The sequence below is a fragment of the Lissotriton vulgaris genome, unplaced genomic scaffold (assembly GCF_964263255.1).
Source record: "Lissotriton vulgaris unplaced genomic scaffold, aLisVul1.2 SCAFFOLD_1939, whole genome shotgun sequence".
NCBI lineage: Eukaryota > Metazoa > Chordata > Amphibia > Caudata > Salamandridae > Lissotriton > Lissotriton vulgaris.
In genome coordinates, this window is record NW_028243668.1 from 52,828 (window position 1) to 75,393 (window position 22,566).

The following is a 22,566-nucleotide window of genomic DNA, read 5'->3' on the forward strand; positions in this document are numbered from 1 at the left end:
ATCTATTATCCAAGAAGGGGCTTATGCAATCATTTATAATATTAAAATGAAGCTCCTGCACTTCACATTCTGCAAGAAACCAATACCTACCCCACTTGTTTCCAACTAACACTGGACAAGCTGCGTGTCGTGTACTGTAATCACCTTCACCACTCGCAAAGAGATTATACCAGAAAACAGCTGTGCCCTGTTAAAAGAAATAAAAAGAACTGTTTACTCTAAAACAAAAAATGAAAAATTGAATTACAATTAAAACAGTGGAAAAATGAGAACTGTGAGAGATAAAACTGCTCTGAAGCAGAACAGAATTCAGACAATCTTCAACCACTGCATCAAACCAAAACAGAAGCCAATGATCGATAAATACATATGAGCTTATGATGCAGGTGAGGCCATTTTTCAACATCAGATATGGTGGTCTCTTGAGACACATTTCTGACCTTCAAACTCTTATTGGACTATTATAATTATATATATATATATTGCACACTAGGCGATCATGTGTTGGTATAGTGAAATCTCAATTTCCACTAAAAGAACTTTTTGAGTGGCTTTAAACTTGGCGTTGATTGACCAATCTGAACGAAATTTGACATTCAATTCACCCATTAGGCGAAAGTTAGTAATTGTCAAATGTAGTGCAGATGCATGTGGTCAGTAGGACAGAAAGAGTCAATCAGTAGCAAAGTTTCCAAAACACTCGAGCAACAACTGTTCAAACAAATAAAACCAAACTAGGAATAAAAGCCTAAATTTACTCAGAAGAAAACCTTTTTATGGTTTGGGGTAAATCGATGCAGCGGTTCGTAAGACAAAATGCTTTACAAAGACGTTGCAAACAATTCAAAGGGTTAATCAGGGAGCAATCTTTGTTTGTCTAGTCCGTTAATATGCAGACCCTCCACAATCCAGGAAAGACTCAAGGATCCAAAATTTGAAAAATGAACAAACCCTATTGGAAGAGGGGGCTCATGTTTGTGAGTGATAAGCAGATCCTCATTTAATTTGAGGATCTGAGTAATTAGATTTGCTGACAGTAAATGAAACAATTTTAGTAAGGTTTCCATTACAGGATGCCAGACACCTCAGCCCAAGTCCTTTAAAAAGTACTAGCGCAAGTCTAATGGGGCAAAGGAAGAAAGGCTCCAATGGGGCAATGTCGGGTGGGAGACATATCACCCCTGTATTCGCTCCAGGCCCCCCAGATCTTATGCCACTTCTTGGGTTTACCCCGGGCCACGTACACTGTTTTCTCACGAACCATACACCAATCCATATTGGTCTTCCACAATTCCACAGAGGGAGGCGACGTAGCACCCCACTTCTGAGCGATGTCACGCTTTGCCACCATGTTTCCCAAAGTGACCCATTGGGTTTGCGCATTGTTGTAATCCGTGGGGCCCCACACATTCAGTAAGCAGCGCCGGGCCTCAGCCGGCAAGTCGACTCCAGTCACCTCGCACATCACCGCGTGGACACGCCTCCAGTAGGAAGCGACCGCGTGACACTCCCAAAGAATGTGCATGAAGGTGGCCAATGCACCACAACCACGCCTACAAAGTCCGTCCACCGAATGGCCCATATGTATCAACCGAGGGCCGGTCATATACACTCTATGCAAGATTTTCAGCTGGACCAAGCGTAGTCTGGCTGGGATTCCTACCTCCTTGGGGGATGACGCCGCACACTGCCAATCTTCGTCATCCAACTCAACACCATCACGCACCCATTGTTCTCTCACACTCAGAAGGAGGTCCGCTCAGACATTGATCAGTTTTTTATAGACCAACGAGATGGCACTGTCCGGCATATGGCCATCCAGCACCCTATCTTCCAACGGGGACGACTCAGGGACCTTCTCACCCTCCGGCAGCACTGCCAAAAGGGCGTGTCGCAATTGGGCGTACCTAAAAAATTCCGTCGCTCCCAGGTGAAACTCTGTTTGTAGAGCGGCAAAAGATTTTATCTCACCCTTGGCCATCATGTCTTCAACCTTGGAGATACCAATGAGGTCCCATCGATCAAACCCCTTGGTATGCCACAATTTACCCAGTAGGTCCGAGTCGTAAAGTGGGGTGGCCAACGTGAGTCTCCCTTTCCATCCCTGTGCCTTTGTGATAGCCCTCCATATGTGTACCGCTGTCCTAGTCGGACCTGTCATTCTGCCATCCAGAGATCTCGAGTACAACCTGGACTGTCGGCTGGACCGTAGAAACCATGGTTGAGGGCGGCTAGTTGGGAGGCCCAATAATACCTCCGGATGTCAGGCAAAGCAATACCTCCGTCATACCACGGAAGCGTGAGTTTAGCTATAGCAATGTGCGGTCTGCAATCCCAGAGAAGGGCCCGCTGTAAGCCCTCGACCTCTCTGAAATACCCGGAGGGGACTGGGTCCTGGGTATTCTGGAGCGCATACAAGAATCTGGGCAGGGACATCATTTCGAACAACGCCGCACGTCCAAGCAGGGAAAGCGGTAGCTTCCGCCACCCCTCTACGTCACGCCGCAGGCGTGCAAGAGGGGGAAGCAAGTTGTTCGCATAACGGATCTTGGCATCGGTTGAGATATAGATGCCCAAGTATTTAAACCCCTGCCTCGCGATCTGTATGGTGCAACCCCTCGGGAGCCGCGGAGCCTCACCTCTCAAAACGTATAAGTGTGATTTCCACCAGTTGATGACCAGGCCCGAGTACCTACCGAAGGTATGCAGCACGTCGCATACCACGATAAGGGACTTGCAGGGAGCGGTGAGGTAAAGCAAGATGTCGTCCGCGTATAAAGACACGCGGTCCTCAAAGCCGGGAGACCACCGTATCCCATTGATATCCAGGTGACCCCGTAACCAGGCAGCCAGAGGCTCAAGCGCCAACGCAAACAACAAGGGCGACAAGGGGCAACCCTGCCTGGTGCCCCTACAAAGAGCAAAGGATGCAGACACTCGGCCATTGACCGTAACGTTGGCAAGTGGACTAGCAAACAGAAGCTTGACCCATCCTATAAATTCAGGGCCAAACCCAAACTTCGTCAACACCGCCCACAGGTAGTTCCACTCGAGTGAGTCAAAGGCCATCGTGGCATCCAAAGACGCCAAAACGGCCGGCTCCCGGAGCGTACGGATCCTCGCCAAAGCCTCGTGGAGTCTCCTAAGGTTAAGGGCGGTGTTGCGGTGCGGAATAAAGCCCGACTGATCCGGGTGAACCAAGTCGCTAATCGCGCCCACCAGCCGATTGGCCAGTAAATTAGCCAAGATCTTAGGCTCAGCATTCAGCATCTGGGCTTCCCTTCCTTATGTATGACCACAATGGTGGCCAACCTCTGGTCCGGGGGGAGCGCGCCCATCTCTCGCGCCTCCAGGAACATGTCCCGTAAGGGCGGGGTTTTGGCGTCAGGTTTTATCTTTTAAAGCTCCACCGGGAGGCCGTTAGGGCCGGGTGCCTTGCCGGACCTCAGAGAGCGTATCGCAAGCGCAACCTCGTCGGCAGTTATACCTCTATCCATGTCGTCGCGTTCAGTATCCGACAAACACGGAAGGTCCACCTCTCTCAAAAGGGCGTCAGAGTCCGCCTCAGACATCTCAGAGACCGAGGTGTAAACGGACTCGAAGTAGTCGGCGAAAACCGTGGCTATAGCGCTGGGGTCGGTGACAGCCAAGCCGTCCTCCCCCAGCACCTCAGGGACCACCCGGGAGGCCATCTCCTTTTTATCGAGCCACGCAATAAGCTTGCCTGCCTTGTCCCCAACATCATAGATCCTCCCTTGCTGTTCTCTGCCCATAACCCTGGCAGCGTCAGTAACAGTGGCTCGGTACTCCGACTGCTTAAGCGAGAGAGCGTGGAGCAGGGCAGGTGTCAGATCAGTCTCCAATTGGGAGCCAAGATCCTCGATCTCTGATTCTATCCGCACAACGTCCTCATCCCTACGTCTTCGCACCTCGGCTATTAACCCTTTCGCTGCTGATGACGAGCTCAGCTCGTCATCACCCACGGGTGTCGTGTGCTGATGACGAGCTGAGCTCGTCATAAGTGAAGCAAAAGAGCAATTTCCAGCATACGGGAAAAATCATGGCAGCAGCCATGTGGTTAAGGAGAAGGCCTCGCCTCTCAAGACAGTCTTGAAGGCCTCCCATAGGGATATTGCTGATGTAACCGAGCCCGTGTTTTCAGAAAAGTAGAGCTCAATGGCTTTAGCCAGGAGTCCACGGGTCTTAGGGTTACGAAAGTACCACGGGTTAACCGGCGCCACCCTCTTAGCCACCACGATGTCAAAGTCAAAAGACACCCAGACCGGAGAATGGTCTGAAATACCCCTGGCCATCAGTCGGGCCTCAGAGACCGCCGACGCGTGGGCCGCCAAAGCCAGAACGTAATCAATTCTGGAGAGGCTACCCTGTGCTCCGGAGTGAAAGGAGTACTGACGCTGGGTAGGATGAAGAAGCCTCAAGCAGTCAATAAGCCCCATAGTATCCAAGAAATCGGGAAGCCAGGACCGCGCACTCCGAAGATCTCTGGATGGATGCCTGTCTAAGGTCCCAGAGCCAACCGCATTAAAGTCGCCGCCAACAATAAGCAAACATTCGGGCAAACCCAAAATGGCGCCCCCAAGATCCTGAAACGTAGTAGTTTGCAAACCAGGAGGGACGTAAACAGAAAGCAAAACTAGGGTACGCCCCTCCCACCTACCCGTTACGGCGACGTAGAGCCCCCTCTCATCAATCACGCTGGATTCTATCTCGAATGGGAGTGACATACGCACCATGATCCCCGCCCCGCGGGACACCGAAGAGAACCCCGAATGTGCCACCATCTTGAAACCTTTTCTATTAAGCGCGTGGCACGTGTTCCCTACCAAATGAGTTTCCTGCAGCAGAATGACATCAGGCATGCATCTCTTAAACATTTGTAGTACTACACCTCTCTTAATACGATCCCCCAGCCCATTAACATTCCAATACACAGGACATTCAACTTCTTACCCCCCATCGTCAAAGTACAGGCCCCTGCCAGCCCTGCAGGGTGGCGTCGCTACAACACAGTTAGCAGCATAACAGTCACCTTGCCGTGAAATAGAAAAAGGAAGAAAGAGAACAAGTAAAAAACAAACAACCCATCCACCCCCCACCCTGCACCCCTGCATTAGACTAAAGAGCCCCCCCCAACTAGCAGTGTGCCTGTCGCCCCCAGAAAACTACTCTACGAAAAGCCCCTAGAGGAGAAAGGAGTCTATCCTATCCCCCCCGTTTCCCCCGTTCATAAAGCGAGGATAGTAACAAAGAATACAGTACTGTGTAACCGACTGCCTGGGCAGTCCCATTGCCCGAATAGGGTCCAGAGGGTCATTCTATTCCTGAGGATCAGGGCCACCCGCTGCCCCCTCAGACTGTTCCTCTGGTTCCTCACGGCGCTGAGGCAAAGTGTCCAGCCAGTCCCCGACGACTTCAGGCATGTCGAAAAACAATGCACGCCATCATGTTCGATACGTAGTTTCACGGGGAATAGCATGGAGTACTTCATCCCCAGCTCACGTAGTCTCCGTTTCACGCCCGTGAAGCTTTGCCTCCGCCTCTGCACTGCTTGGGTGAAGTCCGGGAAAAAGTTAATATCAGCATTTTGACATTTCAGCGGCCCACCTCTCCTCGATGCCTGCAGGATAGCGTCCCGGTCCCTAAAATTGAACACACAGGCGATGATGGGACGCGGAAGGGCCCCCAACTTCGGGAGGCCTCCGGGCAATCGATGAGCTCGCTCAACCGAGAAAAACTTGCTGAGGCCCCCAGGGGCCAGATGATTCTGGACCAAGTTCTCGACAAAGAGATCGGTGGCATCCTCCTCGGCCCCCTCCGGAACACCTACAATTCCGATGTTCTGGCGCCTGGCACGTCCTTCAAAATCCTCAAGCCTACGGGCAAATAGCGAGTTCGCAGCTTTCAGGTCTCGAACCTCGGATTGCAGGTCCGAGACGTCTGTGGTCAGGCTCGAGGTTTTTATATCAAGTGACTTGACCCGATCATTGGTCTTGCCCAAATCGTCCCTGATCAAGTTGACCTCAATGGCCAGCGTGTCGACCTTATGCGTCAGGACCTCATGTTTGTGCATCTCGGCTTTTATGCCCGCGATGGCGCCCATGACGTCCCGGAGGGTTGGGGCCGAATCATCCGGCGACACATCTCGATGTATGTCCTTAGGCCTTGCAGCGGCACCGGGTGAGCCCTTAGGGTGGGCAAATCCTTCCATGTTGGTGGATTGGGAGTAGGTTGATTTTCTACTGGCTCGGGGCTTCCCTCTGTCGGGTTCACCTTTGCCCGCCATGATAAGCGAGCGGCCACCACGATCGGGAAAACCCCTGGCCCTTGCCGGATCACCAACACGACTAGCGGTCGCAGTCGTACTCGCCGTTTGTTCAGCACCAACACACTCCGGAACTCCGCAAGCTCCGCTTCGAGGCGGGGCAGTCACTCTCTTTCCATTCCACTACAATACGACTGTGTCGCACTCGCCGGTTCAGGCACGGGCGCTCGTCACGTCGTCGTCCCCAGACTTGCACACGGTGTAACTCCACCTAGGGACCTCGGATTTTCAATCGGACAACGAGTCCCGCACCAGCAGCAGTCCCCCAACGATTTCCCACTTTCGTGGAGCAGGATAGACGACAGGATTAATTCGGAGGATCGGAGGGTCTTCGGAGCTCCGAGCTCACGCGGCCATCTTGGTTGCCCGCGAAGCTCCTCCCGCTGCGCTTTGCCTTTTGATAGCATATTTGAATGCATTTAACTATCCATCTGGCTATTCCTGTCTTAGAAATGGGATTACCCTTACGTTGAGGTGAAAAGGCAACAAATAGTTGCTTTGTCTTTCTGAATGATTTAGTTCTGTCAACGTAATATAGCAGGGCTCTTTTAACGTCTAGTGTGTGTAGAGCTCTTTCAGCCACTGACTGCGGGTTTTGAAAGAAAACTGGCAATTCTATGGACTGATTGATGTAGAAAGTGGAGATAACTTTTGGCATAAATTTAGGGTTTGTACAAAGCCCTACCTTATTGTGGTGTATTTGCATGAAGGGTTCCTGAATGGTTAGTGCCTGTAGCTCACTCACTCGCCTGAGGGAGCTAATGGCAATTAAAAATGCCACTTTCCATGTTAAGAATTGTAGTTCACATGAATGAAGTGGTTCGAAGGGTGGTCCCATGAGTCTGGTAAGTACTATGTTTCAGTTCCAGACTGGCGAAGGTGGATGCTTTGGAGGGATAATTCTCTTAAGTCCTTCCATAAAAGCTTTGATAGGTGGTATTCTGAACAGGGACACATGTTGTCTGTTTTGAAGATATGCTGCTATTGCAGCAAGGTGTAGCCTTATGGATGAGTATGCTAGATTACATCTTTGAAGATAAAGCAGGTAACAGATTATGTTTTGGATGGAGGCATCTAATGGATTGATTTGGTTATTATTACAATAAATTATAAATCTTTTACATTTAGCTGCGTAGCATGCTCTGGTAGTGGGGAGCCTTGCTTCCTTGATAATGTTCCAGCAGTCTGGAAGCAAGTTAAGATATCCGAACCTCAAGACCTCAGAAGACAGATCGCTAGGTTCATCTGATTGGAATCTGGGTGCCTGATTTCTTCATGGTTCTGTGTTAGCAATTGTGGCGAAAGGCGCAGTCTTTGGTGAGGAACTACTGAGAGTTCTAGGAGCGTTGTGTACCATGGCTGTCTTGCCCATGTGGGAGCAACCAGGATCATTGGAGTGACTGTTGCCTTAGTTTGTGTGCCACTAATGGAGTCAGTGGGGTTGGTGGAAAAGCGTACGCAAATCTGCCTGACCAGTTCATCCATATTGCATTGCCTTGTGGGAACCTGGCGGCAAAGGACGGGCATTTTGAGTTTTCTTTTGTGGCAAACAGATCTATTTCTGGATGTCCCCACTTTTGGAAGAATGGTTGTAGAACCTGAGGGTAAATCTCCCATTTGTGTATTTGTTGACTGTGTCGGCTTAGTAGATCTGCCATCTGACTGTCTATCCCTGGGAGGTGTTCTGCCAGGAGAAAGATGTTCTTTGGAATTGTCCACCTCCATATGCTCTGTGCTAGGTGAGATAGCTGCAGAGTGTGTGTCCCTCCCTGTTTTTGGATGTAGTACATGGCTCTCATGTTGTCCGTCCGGATTAACACAGCCTTTTTGCACGTATTTCTGAAATGCTTTGATTGCCAGAAATACTGCTAGTAACTCTAAGTGGTTTATATGTAGTGTCTTTTGCTTGACTGTCCAGAGACCTTGTACTGTGTATTGAAGGAGATGGTCTCCCTAACCTGTCAGTGATGCGTCCGCTGTTAATACTACTTGTGGAACTGGCTCTAGGAACAGTCGCCCCTTGGAAAGGTTTTGTGGGTTCCACCACTGCAGAGAGTTGTAAGTGTGACTGTCTACCAACACTAGGTCTTTTAGTTATCCTTGAGCTTGGTTCCACTGCCGTGCTAGGCATTCCTGTAAGGCACGCATTTGAAGCAGAGTATGAGGGACAATGAATATGCAGGAGGCCATCATGCCTATAAGCTGCATGAACACCCGAGCTGGCAGGGAGTGTTGTGGCTGAAATCTTTGAATGAGAGACTGTATGTTGGTTATCCTGGCTGGATTTGGATATGCCCTCGCCACCGAGGTATTTATTGTTGCTCCCAGATATTGTTGTATGTGGGAGGGTTGCAGATGTGATTTTGGGTAATTTATGGAAAATCCCAGACTGTGCAATAGCTGGATTGTGTGCGACGTATTGCTTGCACACTGTGCGTACGAGTTGGCTTTTATGAGCCAATCGTCGAGGTAGGGGAACACACGGATGTGTTGCCTTCTGAGGTGTGCTGCTACTACTGCTAGGCATTTTGTAAAAACCCTTGTGGTGTAGATACCCCGAAGGGGAGAACTTTGAATTGATAGTGGTGACCTTCTTTTATGAACCGGAGGTATTTCCTGTGAGCTGGATTTATAGGGATGTGAAAGTATGCATCTTTGAGGTCTAATGTAGTATGGCAGTCGCCTTGCTGGAGTAGTGGGAGTACCTTTTGTAGAGTGATCATATGGAAATGCTCTGAGTGTATGTATTGGTTCAGAGGTCTGAGGTCCAATATTGGTCTGAGGGATCTGTTCTTTTTGGGACTGAGGAAGTATAGAGTATACTCCTGTTCCTTGATGTTGAAAAGGTACTGGCTCTATGGCACCCTTTTCCAGCATGGATAGCACCTCTTGTTGTAACAGCGTGATGTGTTCTTTGGACATTGGCCTGTGTTTGGGCGGCATGTTGGGTGGAGTAGAAGTGAGTTCGAAGCAGTAAACATACTGGATAATTTGTCTCACACACCTGTCTGCCGTAATGGCGTTCCAGACTGGTAGGAATTGTGTTATTCTGCCTCCGACTGGTGTTAAGTGGACTGGAGGGAGTGTGAACAAGTCACTGTTTGTTGGCGGTGGAGGCTCTGGTGTTATTGCCACCACGTCCTCTGACCTTGTTATTGTTCCCTCTATAACCTCCTCTGTTGGAGCCTTTGTTAAAGGTGCCTTGTGTAGTACTTTTAAATGATGAAGAGGTTTGGGATGTGTTGCCTCTGCCTAAGCCTCGAAAAGAGGAGCGAAGAAAGGAGCTCCTAGACTGTTGAAATTGAAGTGCACCCATGGACTTAGCAGTGTCAGTATCTTTTTTCATCTTTTCTAAGATGGTATCAACTGCAGGGCCAAACAAGAAATCCTGGTTAATGGGTTGATTGAGTATGGTAGATTGCACCTCAATTTTAAAGTCCGAGATGCGGAGCCAGGCATGCCGGCGTAGCAACACAATAGTATTGACAGACCTAGTGGCTGTATCAGCTGCATCAAGGGCGCATTTTATGGGTGCGTTAGTGTTGAATATCCCTTACTTTATTAGGTCATTTGCTTTTGCCTTATAGGGTTCTGGTAGGTGTTGTAATAATCCCTCCAGTTCATCACAGTGTGCTCTGTCATAGCGTTGTAGGAGAGCTTGTGTATTGGCAATTCTCCAGGTATTTGCTGCCTGAGAGGCCACTCTTTTCCCAGAGGTTTCTAACATTTTTGACTCCTTGTCAGGAGGGGGGGCATCTGCTGTTGTTTGCAAATGTGCCCTTTTACTAGCATTAGATACAACTAGAGAGTCTAGTGGTAGCTGAGACTTGATATAAGAGGGGTCTGTAGGGGCTGGTTTATATTTCTTTTCAATTCTTGGATTAAGGACACGCTCCCTGACTGGGTCTTTAAAGATGTCTGGTGCATGCTTTAGTACTCCCTTCAGCGGGAGTATACGGAGTAGTTTCTGTCCTGTAACTCCAGTTCTGTAGTAGGGGTATCTCTGTTATAGTCATAATCTAGTGAATAGTTCCACCCATGTGCGTGGACCCCGGCAATCAAAAATAATCTCTTAAATTGTCAAAAAATGCAGAACTGCAAAGACACTTAAGAGAGAATTTAAAGACAAATAATGCAGCCTATATCCACAGGCTACACTGTCCAGTACTTCAGCTAGAAATTCCGCCAAAAAAACCACACACACAGCACAGCCTGCCCAGTTTCCTCCATAGAGAAACTTGCCTATACCAGTAAAAGCCTCTGGAATGATAGAGAGAAAGGCATGGACAGGCAAGCCCCTTAGGCTGCCATTATGTGGCTTAAATAGGATACTGTGCCTTTAAGAGAACTTTCCAGAACTTCTCCCAGTATCCCAGAATGCACAGCAGGTCCCTTTTACTTTCAGTTCTTTTTGAAGGCATAACACGCCAGACCTGTAGCATTCCTTACATGAATATCTTTCTCCACCGGGGAGGAGGGCGGGCGCTTATGACTATAACAGAGATACCCCTACTACAGAACTGGAGTTACAGGACAGAAACTACTCCTTCTGTAGTAGGGGATCTCTGTGTATAGTCATAATCTAGTGAATAGAATGGCAAGCCCATCCTCACACCCAAGCGGCGGTGGAGAGGAGAAAATTAACACCACTACTGTGCGAACAAATTTTGCAGCGAAGCCTGCCCAACCTGAGCGTCTGCCCTGGCGTCAGTGTCCAGGCAGTAATGCTTAGCAAAGGTATGGACCGACTTCCAAGTGGCTGCCTTGCAGATTTCTGCAATTGGAACATTACGGAGCAAAGCAGTCGTGGCCGCTTTGCCCCTGGTGGAATGAGCCTTAGGTTTACCCCCTAAGGTCTTATTAGCTTTTTGGTAACACAACTGTATGCAGGACACAATCCACCTAGAGATGGACTGCTTAGAGGTAGCAAGACCCGTCCTGACCGATCCATAATTTATAAACAATTGGTCTGACCTACGAATATCTTTGGTTTTATCCAGATAAAATTTCAACACCCTCCTAACATCCAGGTAATGTAGAGACCTTTCCGCAGGAGATTAAGGATTCTGAAAAAACGTAGGCAAAGTTATGGTCTGGTTGACATGAAAATCAGAAATCACCTTGGGAAGAAATTTAGGGTGAGCACGCATAACAACCTTAGCAGCATGAAATACAGTATAAGGTTCTTGGCAACACAACGCCTGAATTTCACTCACCCTGCGGGCCGATGTAATGGCCACGAGGAACGCCGCCTTCCAGGACAGGTGCTGGAATAGGTTCAAAAGGCTCCTTCATCAACCTGGACAGCACCACATTCAATTCCCACGAAGGCGAAGGGAGCCTGACAGGAGGGAATACTTTCTTCAAGCCTTCCAGAAAATCTTTAATCACAGGGATCTGGAAGAAGGAAGTCTTTGAAGGGCATTTCCTGTAGGCAGTCAATGCAGAGAGATGAACCTTAATGGAATGAACATTAAGTCCTGACTGCGCCAAATGTAGAAGGTAAGGAAGGATGACATCTTCCTTGCACGTCGTCGGGTCATAGTTCTTGGGCTTACACCAGATACAGAACCTTTCCCACTTGTAAGCATAGGAAGTCCGAGTGGAAGGTCTCTTAGACTCCTTCAGTATGTCCATGCAATCTTCGGGCAGATTTAAATGGCCATATTGCACTATCTCAGGAGCCAGGCTGCCAAACTCAAAGACGAGAGGTTGGGGTGCAACATCTGCCCCCCGAACTTCGTGAGAAGGTCCGGCCTGCACGGCAGCCGTATGTGAGGAAGGAGAGACCGGTGTAGCAGGTCCGTGAACCACCACTGCCTGGACCATTCCGGAGCAATGAGTATCATCCGTGCCCTGGACCAGGCCAGCTTGATGAGTACCGCTGGAATCAGGGGAATGGGTGGAAAAGTGTACAGAAAGCTGTTCGACCAGTTGATCCATAGCGCATTCCCCAGCGTCCCCTGCTGGTAGTACCTGGAGGAGAAGTTTCGGCATTTGCTGTTTTCGGCGGTGGCGAACAGATCTACGTCTGGAATCCCCCACCTTGCAAAGACTTCTCCTAGTACTTCGTCGTTTATGACCCATTCGTGGTTTTCCTGAATCAGTCTGCTCAGTGCGTCCGCCTGAACATTCTGCACACCTGGCAGATGGGTAGCCGTTATCGTCAGTCCTCTGGCCAGAAGCCAGTGCCAGATCGCCTGCGCCTCCTGCAACAGAGTGCGTGATCTCGAGCCCCCCTGATTGTTGAGGTAATACATCGTGGTCGTATTGTCCATCTGTACAAGCAGAGAGTTGGTCTGAAAGGACGGATGAAAAGCCTTCAGTGCCAAGTGAACAGCTCTGAGTTCCAGGAAATTGATGTGATACGTGGCCTACATCGGGGACCACGTTCCTTGAATCTGTAAGTCTCTGGAGTGTGCCCCCCAACCTTGGAGAGAAGCATCCGTCACGACAGTCTGCGTGGGAATGTCCTTGTGGAATGGAACCCCTCTGAGGAGATTCTCCGCTGAACACCACCACTTCAGAGACTGAAGAGCATGTAGAGACAGTCGTATCTTGTTGTCCCAAGATCCTTTCCTCTGATCCCACTGGTCCTCCAAGCACTCTTGCAACGGTCTCATGTGCAGTCGTGCGTGTGGCGTTAGGAAGATACAAGAGGCCATAGATCCCAGTAGAGAAGACACCGTCCTCACTGTTGTAGGTGGAGTGGTCATAAGAGCCTGAGCCTTCCGAAGGAGTGATAATCGTCGCTACTCCGAAGGAGACACACTTGCTGACAGCGTATTGATGGAGGCTCCCAAGTACTGTATGCATTGGACCGGAGTCGGAACAGACTTGGACATGTTGATCTGCAACCCCAGCTTGTTCAAGAGAACGCACGTCTTCTGGAAGTGTGCTCGAGCTTCCGAGAAGGAGGAGGCCTTGATCAACCAATCGCCCAGGTACGGGTAGACAAACACCTTGTTCTTCCTCAGGTGTGCTGCTACCACCGCCATGCACTTCGAGAATGTTCTCGGCACAGACTTTAGTCCGAATGGGAGTACTGTGTATTGATAATGATTGGCGCAGACTTGGAATCGCAGGAACTTCCTGTGTTTGTGTGCAATGGGCACATGGAAGTACGCATCCTGTAGGTCTATAGCACATAGCCAGTCTCCCTGTTGCAACTGAGGATAAATCTGATGCAACGACAGCATGCAAAACTTCTCTCTGCGAATCCACTTGTTTGCCTGTCGCAAGTCCAGAATGGCCTGAACTCGTTCTTGTCCTTCTTGCGAACCAGGAAGAACCGGGAGTACAGACCTCTTCCTTTGAGACAGAGGTACGTCTTCTATCGCCCTTTTCCTTAACAGGATATTGGCCTCCGCCTGGAGCTCACGCAGTTGAAACTGCGAGCTGACCGGTGGAACTGCTGGAGGCGGGCTGGTGAACCGAAGACTGTATCCATTGCAAACAATATTCAGCACCCACTTGTCCCGAGTAATTTTTCTCCACTCTGTCAGAAAAAATTGAACGCTTCCCCCCACCGGAGTGGGTAACGGATGCAGGGGAAGTAAGCGCTCAGGGCCTAGGCCCGGTCGGGCCTTTGGTCGCTGGTGCCGACTGTTGGCTGCCTCTGCCTTTCTGGCGCTTCTGGGACTGCCTTCGGAACTAGTGCTGTTGTTGCTGCTGCTGGCCCTCTGCCCTGTCCACCGAACCGTCTCTGGAACGGGCGGAATGATTTCTTTGTCTCCTTGGGCTTTTCCAGACCCACAGCCTTGAGTGTTTCAGCCTCAGCCTTCATGCGGGCCATTTCGTCATCCGCATGTTTCCCAAATAGGGTTTCGCCAGAGAATGGTAGATTGGCAACCCTTTGTTGTGCGTCAGGTTTTAGTGACGTGAGGCGGAGCCAGGCGTGTCGTCGCTGGTTAATCCCATGGCAGAAGCCATGCGCCGCCAAGAGGGAAGAATCGGCTGCAGCGCTGATAACCTGATTCGCCACCAACATCCCCTCATTTAACACCTCCTGGAAATCTTCTCACGAGGCAGGTGTTCCGCAAACTGCTGGAGGGATTTCCAGAGGGCACGGTCATAGCGTCCCAACAAGGCCGTGGCACTCGCAGACTTCATGGAGGTCGCCGACGTCCCACACACCTTCCTCCCAGCCGAATCCAGCCATCTAGACTCTTTAACTGGAGGGACTGTGGATGATGGAGTGGTGGCATGCTGTTTACGAGCCGCCGTCACTATCACAGAGTCTGGAGGGGGTTCCACTCTTAGAAAAGCCGGATCAGAATCGGGAGCCCAGTATTTTTTCTGTAGTCTCGAGGGGGCCGCCTTAGTCACCGCCGGGGTTGAGAAAAAGGTCCATGGCCGGATCCTCCAGGCCCGGTACCAGTGGCAATAAAGGACGAGACAGATGTTTCTGGTGCAGTGTCTCGAAGATTAACGATGTCTTGGGCGTGGGCACCGTCAACGAGATGCCCAATTTTGCTGCACCTCTTAACAGGACATCGTGAAAAGCCACCAGATCGTCAACCGGTAACACCCTTGTCTCCGGTGACCCCGACAAAGTCGGAGAGTAGTCCCTGGTCCCTGAGGACCTCGTATGGGAATGAGACCTGCGCCTCCTGTGGCGTCGTCTCGACCGCGTGGATGACCTGTTGCACGATCGTTCCCACCTCCTGGAACGAGAGCGCGACCTCCCAGTTTGTGGGCGTTCTGCAGGTTTCCGTGGAGGCTTCTGCCTTGGCCTATCCTGGGGTTTCGGTCTAGGCGTCCCCTTAGGCAGTGTAGGAAGTGGGGGCAGTGACACCGACCTTTGCGGAGGTACAGGAGGTATCTCCGACCGAGGGGCGGGCCTATGTGGCGGAAGTGGTGGTGGTGGTTGTCCTGAGGGCGGAAGTGGTGGAAGCGGAGGGTTGATGGGAGGATCCTCCTTAGGTACAGGAGGAGGGGGCGACTTCGGCCGAGATGGTGTATATACCACCGAGTACACCGAGCCCGGTGACTTCTTCGGGGGAGGGGACTGCGTACCAGCCCCTCCAGTAGGTGATCGCCGTCTCCGGCACCCTCCACCAGACCCAGCGTGACTTCTGGCGCCAGAACTCCTTCTGCGGCGCTTAGGAGAGTTGGAACAACTCCGAGACGCCGACCTCTTCCTTCTCGACGCTGAGCGTCGCTTTTCCGGCGTCGAACGCCGCCTCCGCGACATCGATAGCTTCTTCCTAGACGCCGAACGCCGCCTCCGCGACGTCGAACGTTCGGTCTTCGACGATGAGCGTCGACTCCTCCTTGACGCCGACCGTTTTCTCGAGGTCCTCGATGTCGAGGATCCCCTCGACGCTGACCGTCTTCTCGACGGCGACCGGCGGTGTCGCCTCAACGGCGAGCGCCGCGCCTGTCGCTCCTTCGACGCAGATAGCTCGACGCTGACGTCGACGACGGCCTACCCAGGCCCTTCGCCGTCGATCCTTCACGCCGTCTCGACCCGGAGCCCTGGGGAGATGGGGAACACACCGCCGTCATCCCTCTCAACGTCGGCGTCGATTGACGGAGACCGGGACCGTTTGCTGGTCTTCCTGCCTCTGGGGAGCCCCCCAGAGGCCTCAGCAGAGGCAGAGGGAACCTTCCCAGCCTGTCCAGACCCACCTGCAGCCTGCAGTCGTCTCTCCTCCAGGCCTTGAAGACTAATCTTCAGCCTTTCCCTCAGGGTCCTTGTTGAAAGGTTCTGGCAGATGTCACAGTCTTCAGGGACATGTGCTTCAGGGAGACAGATAATGCAGACGTCGTGTGGATCAGTCTTGGGCTTCTTCCTTCCACATGCTGGGCACTTGTCGAAAAGAGCAGGCATTTTAGAGCCCTAAAAAGCCTGAACAAACACACAGTGAAGGGAAACACCAAGATATAACAACTGAAAACACTTTTATCCAAAAAGTGCACAAAAGATCCAATAAACCCTTGAAAAAGGGAGAGCTCAATGCCAGGGTCCTGTTAGCAGGAGCCGGAAAAAAGAACTGAAAGTCAAAGGGACCTGCTGTGCATTCTGGGATACTGGGAGAAGTTCTGGAAAGCTCTCTTAAAGGCACAGTATCCTATTTAAGCCACATAATGGCAGCCTATGGGGCTTGTCTGTCCATGCCTTCCTCTCTATCATTCCAGAGGCTTTTACTGGTAGAGGCAAGTTTCTCTATGGAGGAAACAGGGCAGGCTGTGCTGTGTGTGTGGTTTTTTGGGTGGAATTTCTAGTTGAAGTACTGGACAGTGTAGCCTGTGGATATAGGCTGCATTATTTGTCTTTAAATTCTCTCTTAAGTGTCTTTGCAGTTCTGCATTTTTTGACAACTAAAGAGATTATTTTTGATTGCCGGGGTCTACGCACATGGGCGGGACTATTCACTAGATTATGACTATACACAGAGATCCCCTACTACAGAAGTATGCTTTTCTCTGATGCTGTGAAGGTGTTAAATAGGAAATCCTCCTCTATAGGGTCAGTGTGCATGCTTACGCCGTGATACTGAGCTGCTCTGTCCACTAGCTGGTTAAAAGCGACTGTCGTCAGTAGGAGATGGTTTATTGGGGTCTGGTGAGGGATCGGGTATGGGTTGTGTGTCGTATGGGTCATCAGGGTCATTCTGATCGCCCCATGAGTGATCCTGGTTTCCTTGATCCTCAGGGTCTATAAAATCCTGTTGAGGATCTTCACCCATGTCTTCTGCCTCATCATAATGTGGAGGTGTAGGAGAATATGGAACATAAGGCATGTTAGGAGTGAAAGGAGGAGGTGTGAAAGGTCTAGAAGGGGATGTCCCAAAGTCCTTTTTAGGTCTCGCCTGTCGATGTGCATGCGCATCGAGCAAGCGAGACTATGGGGGCTTATCCACTCTTTATCCACTGCAAGGAATCGTGGCGATTCCTTGCAGTGCCCGTGACTTTTAAGCTCAATGCGCATGCGCATTGAGCTTAAAAGCGCGTGCACGTCCGTCTTGTTTTACCCGCTCCGCCCCCTCCCCTTCCCGCCGTGTCGCATTTCTCCTCCCCCCTCCCCTCTCTTCCCTCCGTCTTCTTTGTTTATTTTACCCGCTCCGCCCCCTCCCCTTCCCGCCGTGTCGCATTTCTCCTCCCCCCTCCCCTCTCTTCCCTCCGTCTTCTTTGTTTATTTTACCCGCTCCGCCCCCTCCACTTCCCGCCGTGTCGCATTTCTCCTCCCCCCTCCCCTCTCTTCCCTCCGTCTTCAGTAGAAATCGTGGCTGTAGAATCAAATAAGCTTTATTGCAAAAAGTGTTCGGAGCGGCCATCTTTGAGAGAGTTTACTCCCGTAACATCCACCACCCTCTCAATGCAACGAAATTTCTACATTAGTGTTAGCTTCCATTAGTGAGCATGAAGGGGCAGCATAATATTTAACACGTGATTTTAAAACTGAAAAATTAAGTTTGATGCGTATACAATTGTCTATCTAAATGACTTGACCATTTTATTTTCTGTGTTACTCTCTCTAATAACGGAAAGTTATCCGTTCCCTGGGACAAACAGGGAGCGACAACCACATTAGGGACAGGCTCGTTACCTTGCCCTGCGCATTAGGCCTATAAAAGGCCCCTGGACAGTGCAGTCAAGTCCATAATCCCCCTGCTTGCTGAATGCAGATAAATGCACCCTCTCCAGAGCTTTCCGTGAACCTTGTTGATGTAGTCTTTCTTTTATGTCTAGTGTTAAACAGTTATCCGAACATGGCAGCGCAGGAGCTGGCTTTGACGGGAAGAGTTCTAGTTTCCTGCTTTAAGGGGCGGTCTGATCTGTAGGTCGCTTCTCTGCTTTAGCGCCAAATTTAAAGATCGCCATCTTGCCGGATCTTCGTTCTGTTTATTTATTCTGGTATAAAGGAATATTTCAAAGAGGTTTCTGCTGAGTTTGCAGTCTGGATGGCGCCCGTAACTAAAGGTAGGCACCGGAGAGGTGCTCATTGTGCCATGAACATATCGTAGTTTGCATGTAAACGCAGTCTAGTAAAGAACTAGGATATCTTAATGAGTTCAGAGTTGAAAACACTAGAGGTGCTGTCACTCATGTCTTCTGTCAGTTGCGCATGTTTGTCATAGATATGAAATATTCTACAATCGGAGAGAAAATGTCAAAATGACAACAGATTATGGTTTAAGTAATTCGGCTCTGGACTTTTGTTTACATGAGACTTCCCGTGTCCAAACAATGTTACAATCACTTGAGGTATTGAGGCGGGGATTTGCAAACTGATGCTAACAGCCGAAGAGTCAGTCTTGAAGGATCTGACTGGTACAGGTATTCAGTCTGCACGGCACCCCACCCCCGCATTGTCAAAAGTTGCCAAGTTTTCAGTCTTAAGTGTGACATTTGCACGTTTTCAGTGTGCTCCTGTGTGATATTTCATTGCCTTATAGTCTGTGTCACTTTCTAATGGCGAGTAAAGCGGTTATGTCCGTGTAGAGAAACGTTGCACAGTAATGGTATAGTAATAGTCTTGAAACAATTGCAAACTCTTTAAACGCTTATGCTGTAACACAAATTACTTTCCTTTACGGACATGATCGCCATGAAACAATAGTGGTGTTATTTATAATAATATAGATGTATTTTATTGGTATATCTCCAGTTTGTTTAAACTGTGTGTTATTTTCATAACCTACATCAGTTCTATTCAGTGATGAAAAATTATCATTCTCAGTATTCATCTGGACATGAAATGCAGCTGTGCAAACTTAAAATAACTCTGTGGGGGTGTGTTCTTGGAGGGGAAGGGGCTCATGCTAAGTATTGCCTGAGAGGCACTTATGCACACATCAAGCCTCTTTACATTCACCCCCAAAATCTTGCTAAACCCTACGATCGTCAGGTTTTTAGGTCTCGCCTCAACCCCTCACCCTCAACCCCTCACCCTCAACCCCTCAACCCCTCAACCCCTCACCCTCACTCACCCTCAACCCCTCACCCACCCTCAACTCCTCACCCTCACTCACTCACCCTCAACCCCTCACCCTCAACCCCTCACTCACCCTCACTCTCACTCACCCTCACTCAGCCTCAACTACTCCCCCTCACTCACCCAAAACCCCTCACCCTCACTCACCCTCAACACCTCACTCACCCTCACCCTCACTCACCCTCACCCTCACTCACCTTCAACACCTCACCCTCAACCTCAACCCCTCACTCACCCTCACTCACTCTCACTCACCCTCACTCACCCTCACCCTCACACAGTGCAATAGTTCTCAGACCATTTCAGTTAGAGCGTTTAGAAATGTTTATGGCTTTTTTTATTTGTAATACTTTCGCATTGGCTACAGGAAACAAAAATGCTAAACATTTACAAAAAAACCCATAAACAATTCTAAAAGCACTAACTCTAATGGTGCGAGACCTATTGCATTTCCAATGCTTGTTCTTAAGAGGAACAGGAGAAGGAGCTTCAGTGTCCAGTCTTCTCTTGTTCTTATTGTAAACTGATATATGTCCTGTATCAGGTTCTATATACAGTCTATTTTGGTCTGGGCTCACTGGATCAGGATGAAAAAGTTCTTCTTCCACTGTCCGTGGCTTCGGTGCAGATGGTTTTGGATCGGTCACTTGCTTGTTTTTATTTTTCTGTGGAACTTTTTTCGGCTCAACGTCCTTTGTCGGCTCGACAGCCTTGATTGACTAGACAACCTTCTTCGGTTCAACGGTATTTTTTGGGTCGACAGCCTTTTTTGGCTCGATGTATTTTTTCGGTTCGACTGCTTTTTCGGTTTGACAGCCTTTTTCGGCTCGGTGGCAGTCTTCGGATCAACGACTTTCTTTGGGTCGATTCCTTTTTTCGGGTTGATTACCTTTTTCGGGTTGACGGTCTTCTTTGGATCAACGACCTTCTTTGGGTCGACAGTCTTCTTTGGATCGACGACCTTCTTCGGGTCGAGGGTCTTTTTCGGATCGACAACCTTCTTTGGCTCGACGGTCTTTTTCGGATCGGCAACCTTCTTTGGCTCGACGGCCTTTTTCGAATCAACGACTTTTTTTAATGTCGTCGCCCTTTCTCGGCTCTGCGGCCGTTTTTGAGTTTACGGCCTTCTTGGGAAGTGTTTTGCTCAGTCCCGGGGTACGGGAAGGCTTGGGTATGGTCTTCGGAGCCGAGCCGGAAGGCGGGGTTTCTGAAGCGGTGTTTCGGTCGTGGCTAAGGCTTTTAGGCGATGCTTTGACCAGAGCCTGGTCTGGAGGTGGAGGCAGGGTAGGGGCTTTGGTACTTACGGTTTGCCCCGGTGGGATGTCGTCATTGGAGTCCGACTGGTCTTCTACTGTGACTAGTTCTAGATCGGAGTCCGCTGCCTCTGGGAGTTCATGTTCGCCGAAGATGTTTTCCGGTTCAGGTGCCTGTCGCAGCATCTCTTGTCGAGCAGCTCTTTGGTTCCGGATAGTTTTCTTCGACCGGAACTGAGCACAAGCTGGATAGTTTTCTTCGTTGTGCTCCGGAGATAGGCACCTGTTGCATACTGTATGCTTGTCGCTATGTGGAAACTTGGATCAACACTGTGGGCATATTTTGAACAGGATCCTTTCCATCAGCAGGAGGCCCACGTGGCGTCGAAAAGGCCCAACGGCCCGCATCGACTGCCAGAGATAAATGGAAAGAGTTGTCGAGTCGCGGGATACTGAGCGGAAACAATACTGTCGAAAGTATAAGGTTTTTAGCTTTAGAAAGTTGGAAAACTTCGGTCTCGAAGTTGGAGTTGTCGAAGTGCATCCGAACCCAATGGCGGAGAAAAACAATCTGAAGATGGAGAAGATGCCCTTGCACACTGTAGTCCAGGGGAGGAGTCACCTATTGCGTGATACTTCGAAGACTCTTCCAAGACAACAAGGTGCAAACATCCGGACCCAACACTAGGCGGCGATCTATGCTAAGATATGAATTCAGCAGCCCACATGCCTCGAACACAGTAGTTTTCATAACGTCTCACACACAGAGCTACTCATTTTCAATTGATATGCGTACACCCTTCTGGGTAAAGACTTAAATGAATCAGAAAAACCACTAGATAACGTTATACCCTTTCAGAAAATCGAAATTATTTTATAAGAATAAAACCCTTTTTAGTTTCAGGAATCTCAAGGAGTTACCAAAACCTGTGGAAAAGGATTTCAATGACAGGTAATGAAATAAAAATACCAATAGTTTACCTTTTTAGGAGTAACTGCTGCTCCTACTTCTGGGAACACAGTAGCCCCACCTGCAGCTACATCACTCATCTGCAAATTGGGAATATGAAATTTCAGCAAATGATATGACATGGTGAAAACATTATATAAGTGCAAAATAGGCACTTAAGAGCACTTAAAAAGCAAGTACATCGAATATGCATCACCAGTTTTTCCGTCCCACATATTGTAAAACAGGCATTTTAATGAACAAGTTACTTACCTTTGGTAATGATATATCTGTAAGAAACATTAGCTAGTTATAGATTCCTTACTTTAGAATTACCCCCAGGCGTCAGACTGGATCCGCAAAGTTTTCGTCAGCAGTACCCCTGCGCGTTGGAAGGTGGCGTCGCGTGGCTCCGCATCCATCGTTGGTGTTGTGGTCGCCGAGATGACGTCGCGGCAGCTACTTAAACGCCGCCCTCGTGCACGGACGTCAGTTCTGTACAAGACTTTCCGCACCAGGAACGCAGAGCCATGCAAGATACTGACAACTGGTGCATTGAAACTAGGGCCCTGAAAGGGATGACCTTAAACCTAGAAATCAGTTCGCAGAAAGGGGAGGATGAGTGGGGCGGTAAGGAATTTTTCACTAAGTAATGCTTCTTACAGATATATCGTTACCGAATGTAAGTAACTTGTTTATCTGAAAGAAACATGTAGTGATAGATTCCTTACCTTAGAATAGATACTCCAGCAATACCAACCTCGTGGTGGCTCCGCGAACCAAGATCACACCAGAAGTCCCGGAGAACAGAAAGCCAAAGAAGCCGTCTCTCCGAACCTGGATGTCCAGTCAATAGTGCTTCGTAAAAGTGTGCAGCAAGGCCCATGTAGCTGCCTGACAGATGTCTTGTAAGGGGACACTACGTCCCAATGCCTTAGTGGCATCCATCGCCCTGATGGAATGTGCCTGCAGCCCCACCGAAGGCTCCTTTTTCGTCAGAGATGACAGGCTGTAATACACAAGACGACCCATCTGGAGATAGTCTGCTTGGTACGGCCAGACCTTTCTTGGCGCCAAC

The 22,566-nt window shown here is 49.6% G+C and overlaps 1 protein-coding gene across 4 annotated transcripts in view; it reads right to left on the bottom strand.

Annotated features, from left to right (window-relative positions):
• The window catches only part of LOC147668257 (prolyl 4-hydroxylase subunit alpha-1-like), a 415,422-nt gene that overhangs the window by 39,291 nt on the left and 353,565 nt on the right, over positions 1-22,566 (bottom strand). For all 4 annotated transcript variants that reach the window (XM_086948664.1, XM_086948663.1, XM_086948662.1 and 1 more), the window contains exons 13-14: positions 21,521-21,589; positions 91-187 (exon numbers count right to left, since the gene is read on the bottom strand). In XM_086948664.1, coding sequence (XP_086804790.1) covers positions 91-187; positions 21,521-21,589 — 166 coding nt within the window. The remainder of the gene's footprint in view (positions 1-90; positions 188-21,520; positions 21,590-22,566) is intronic.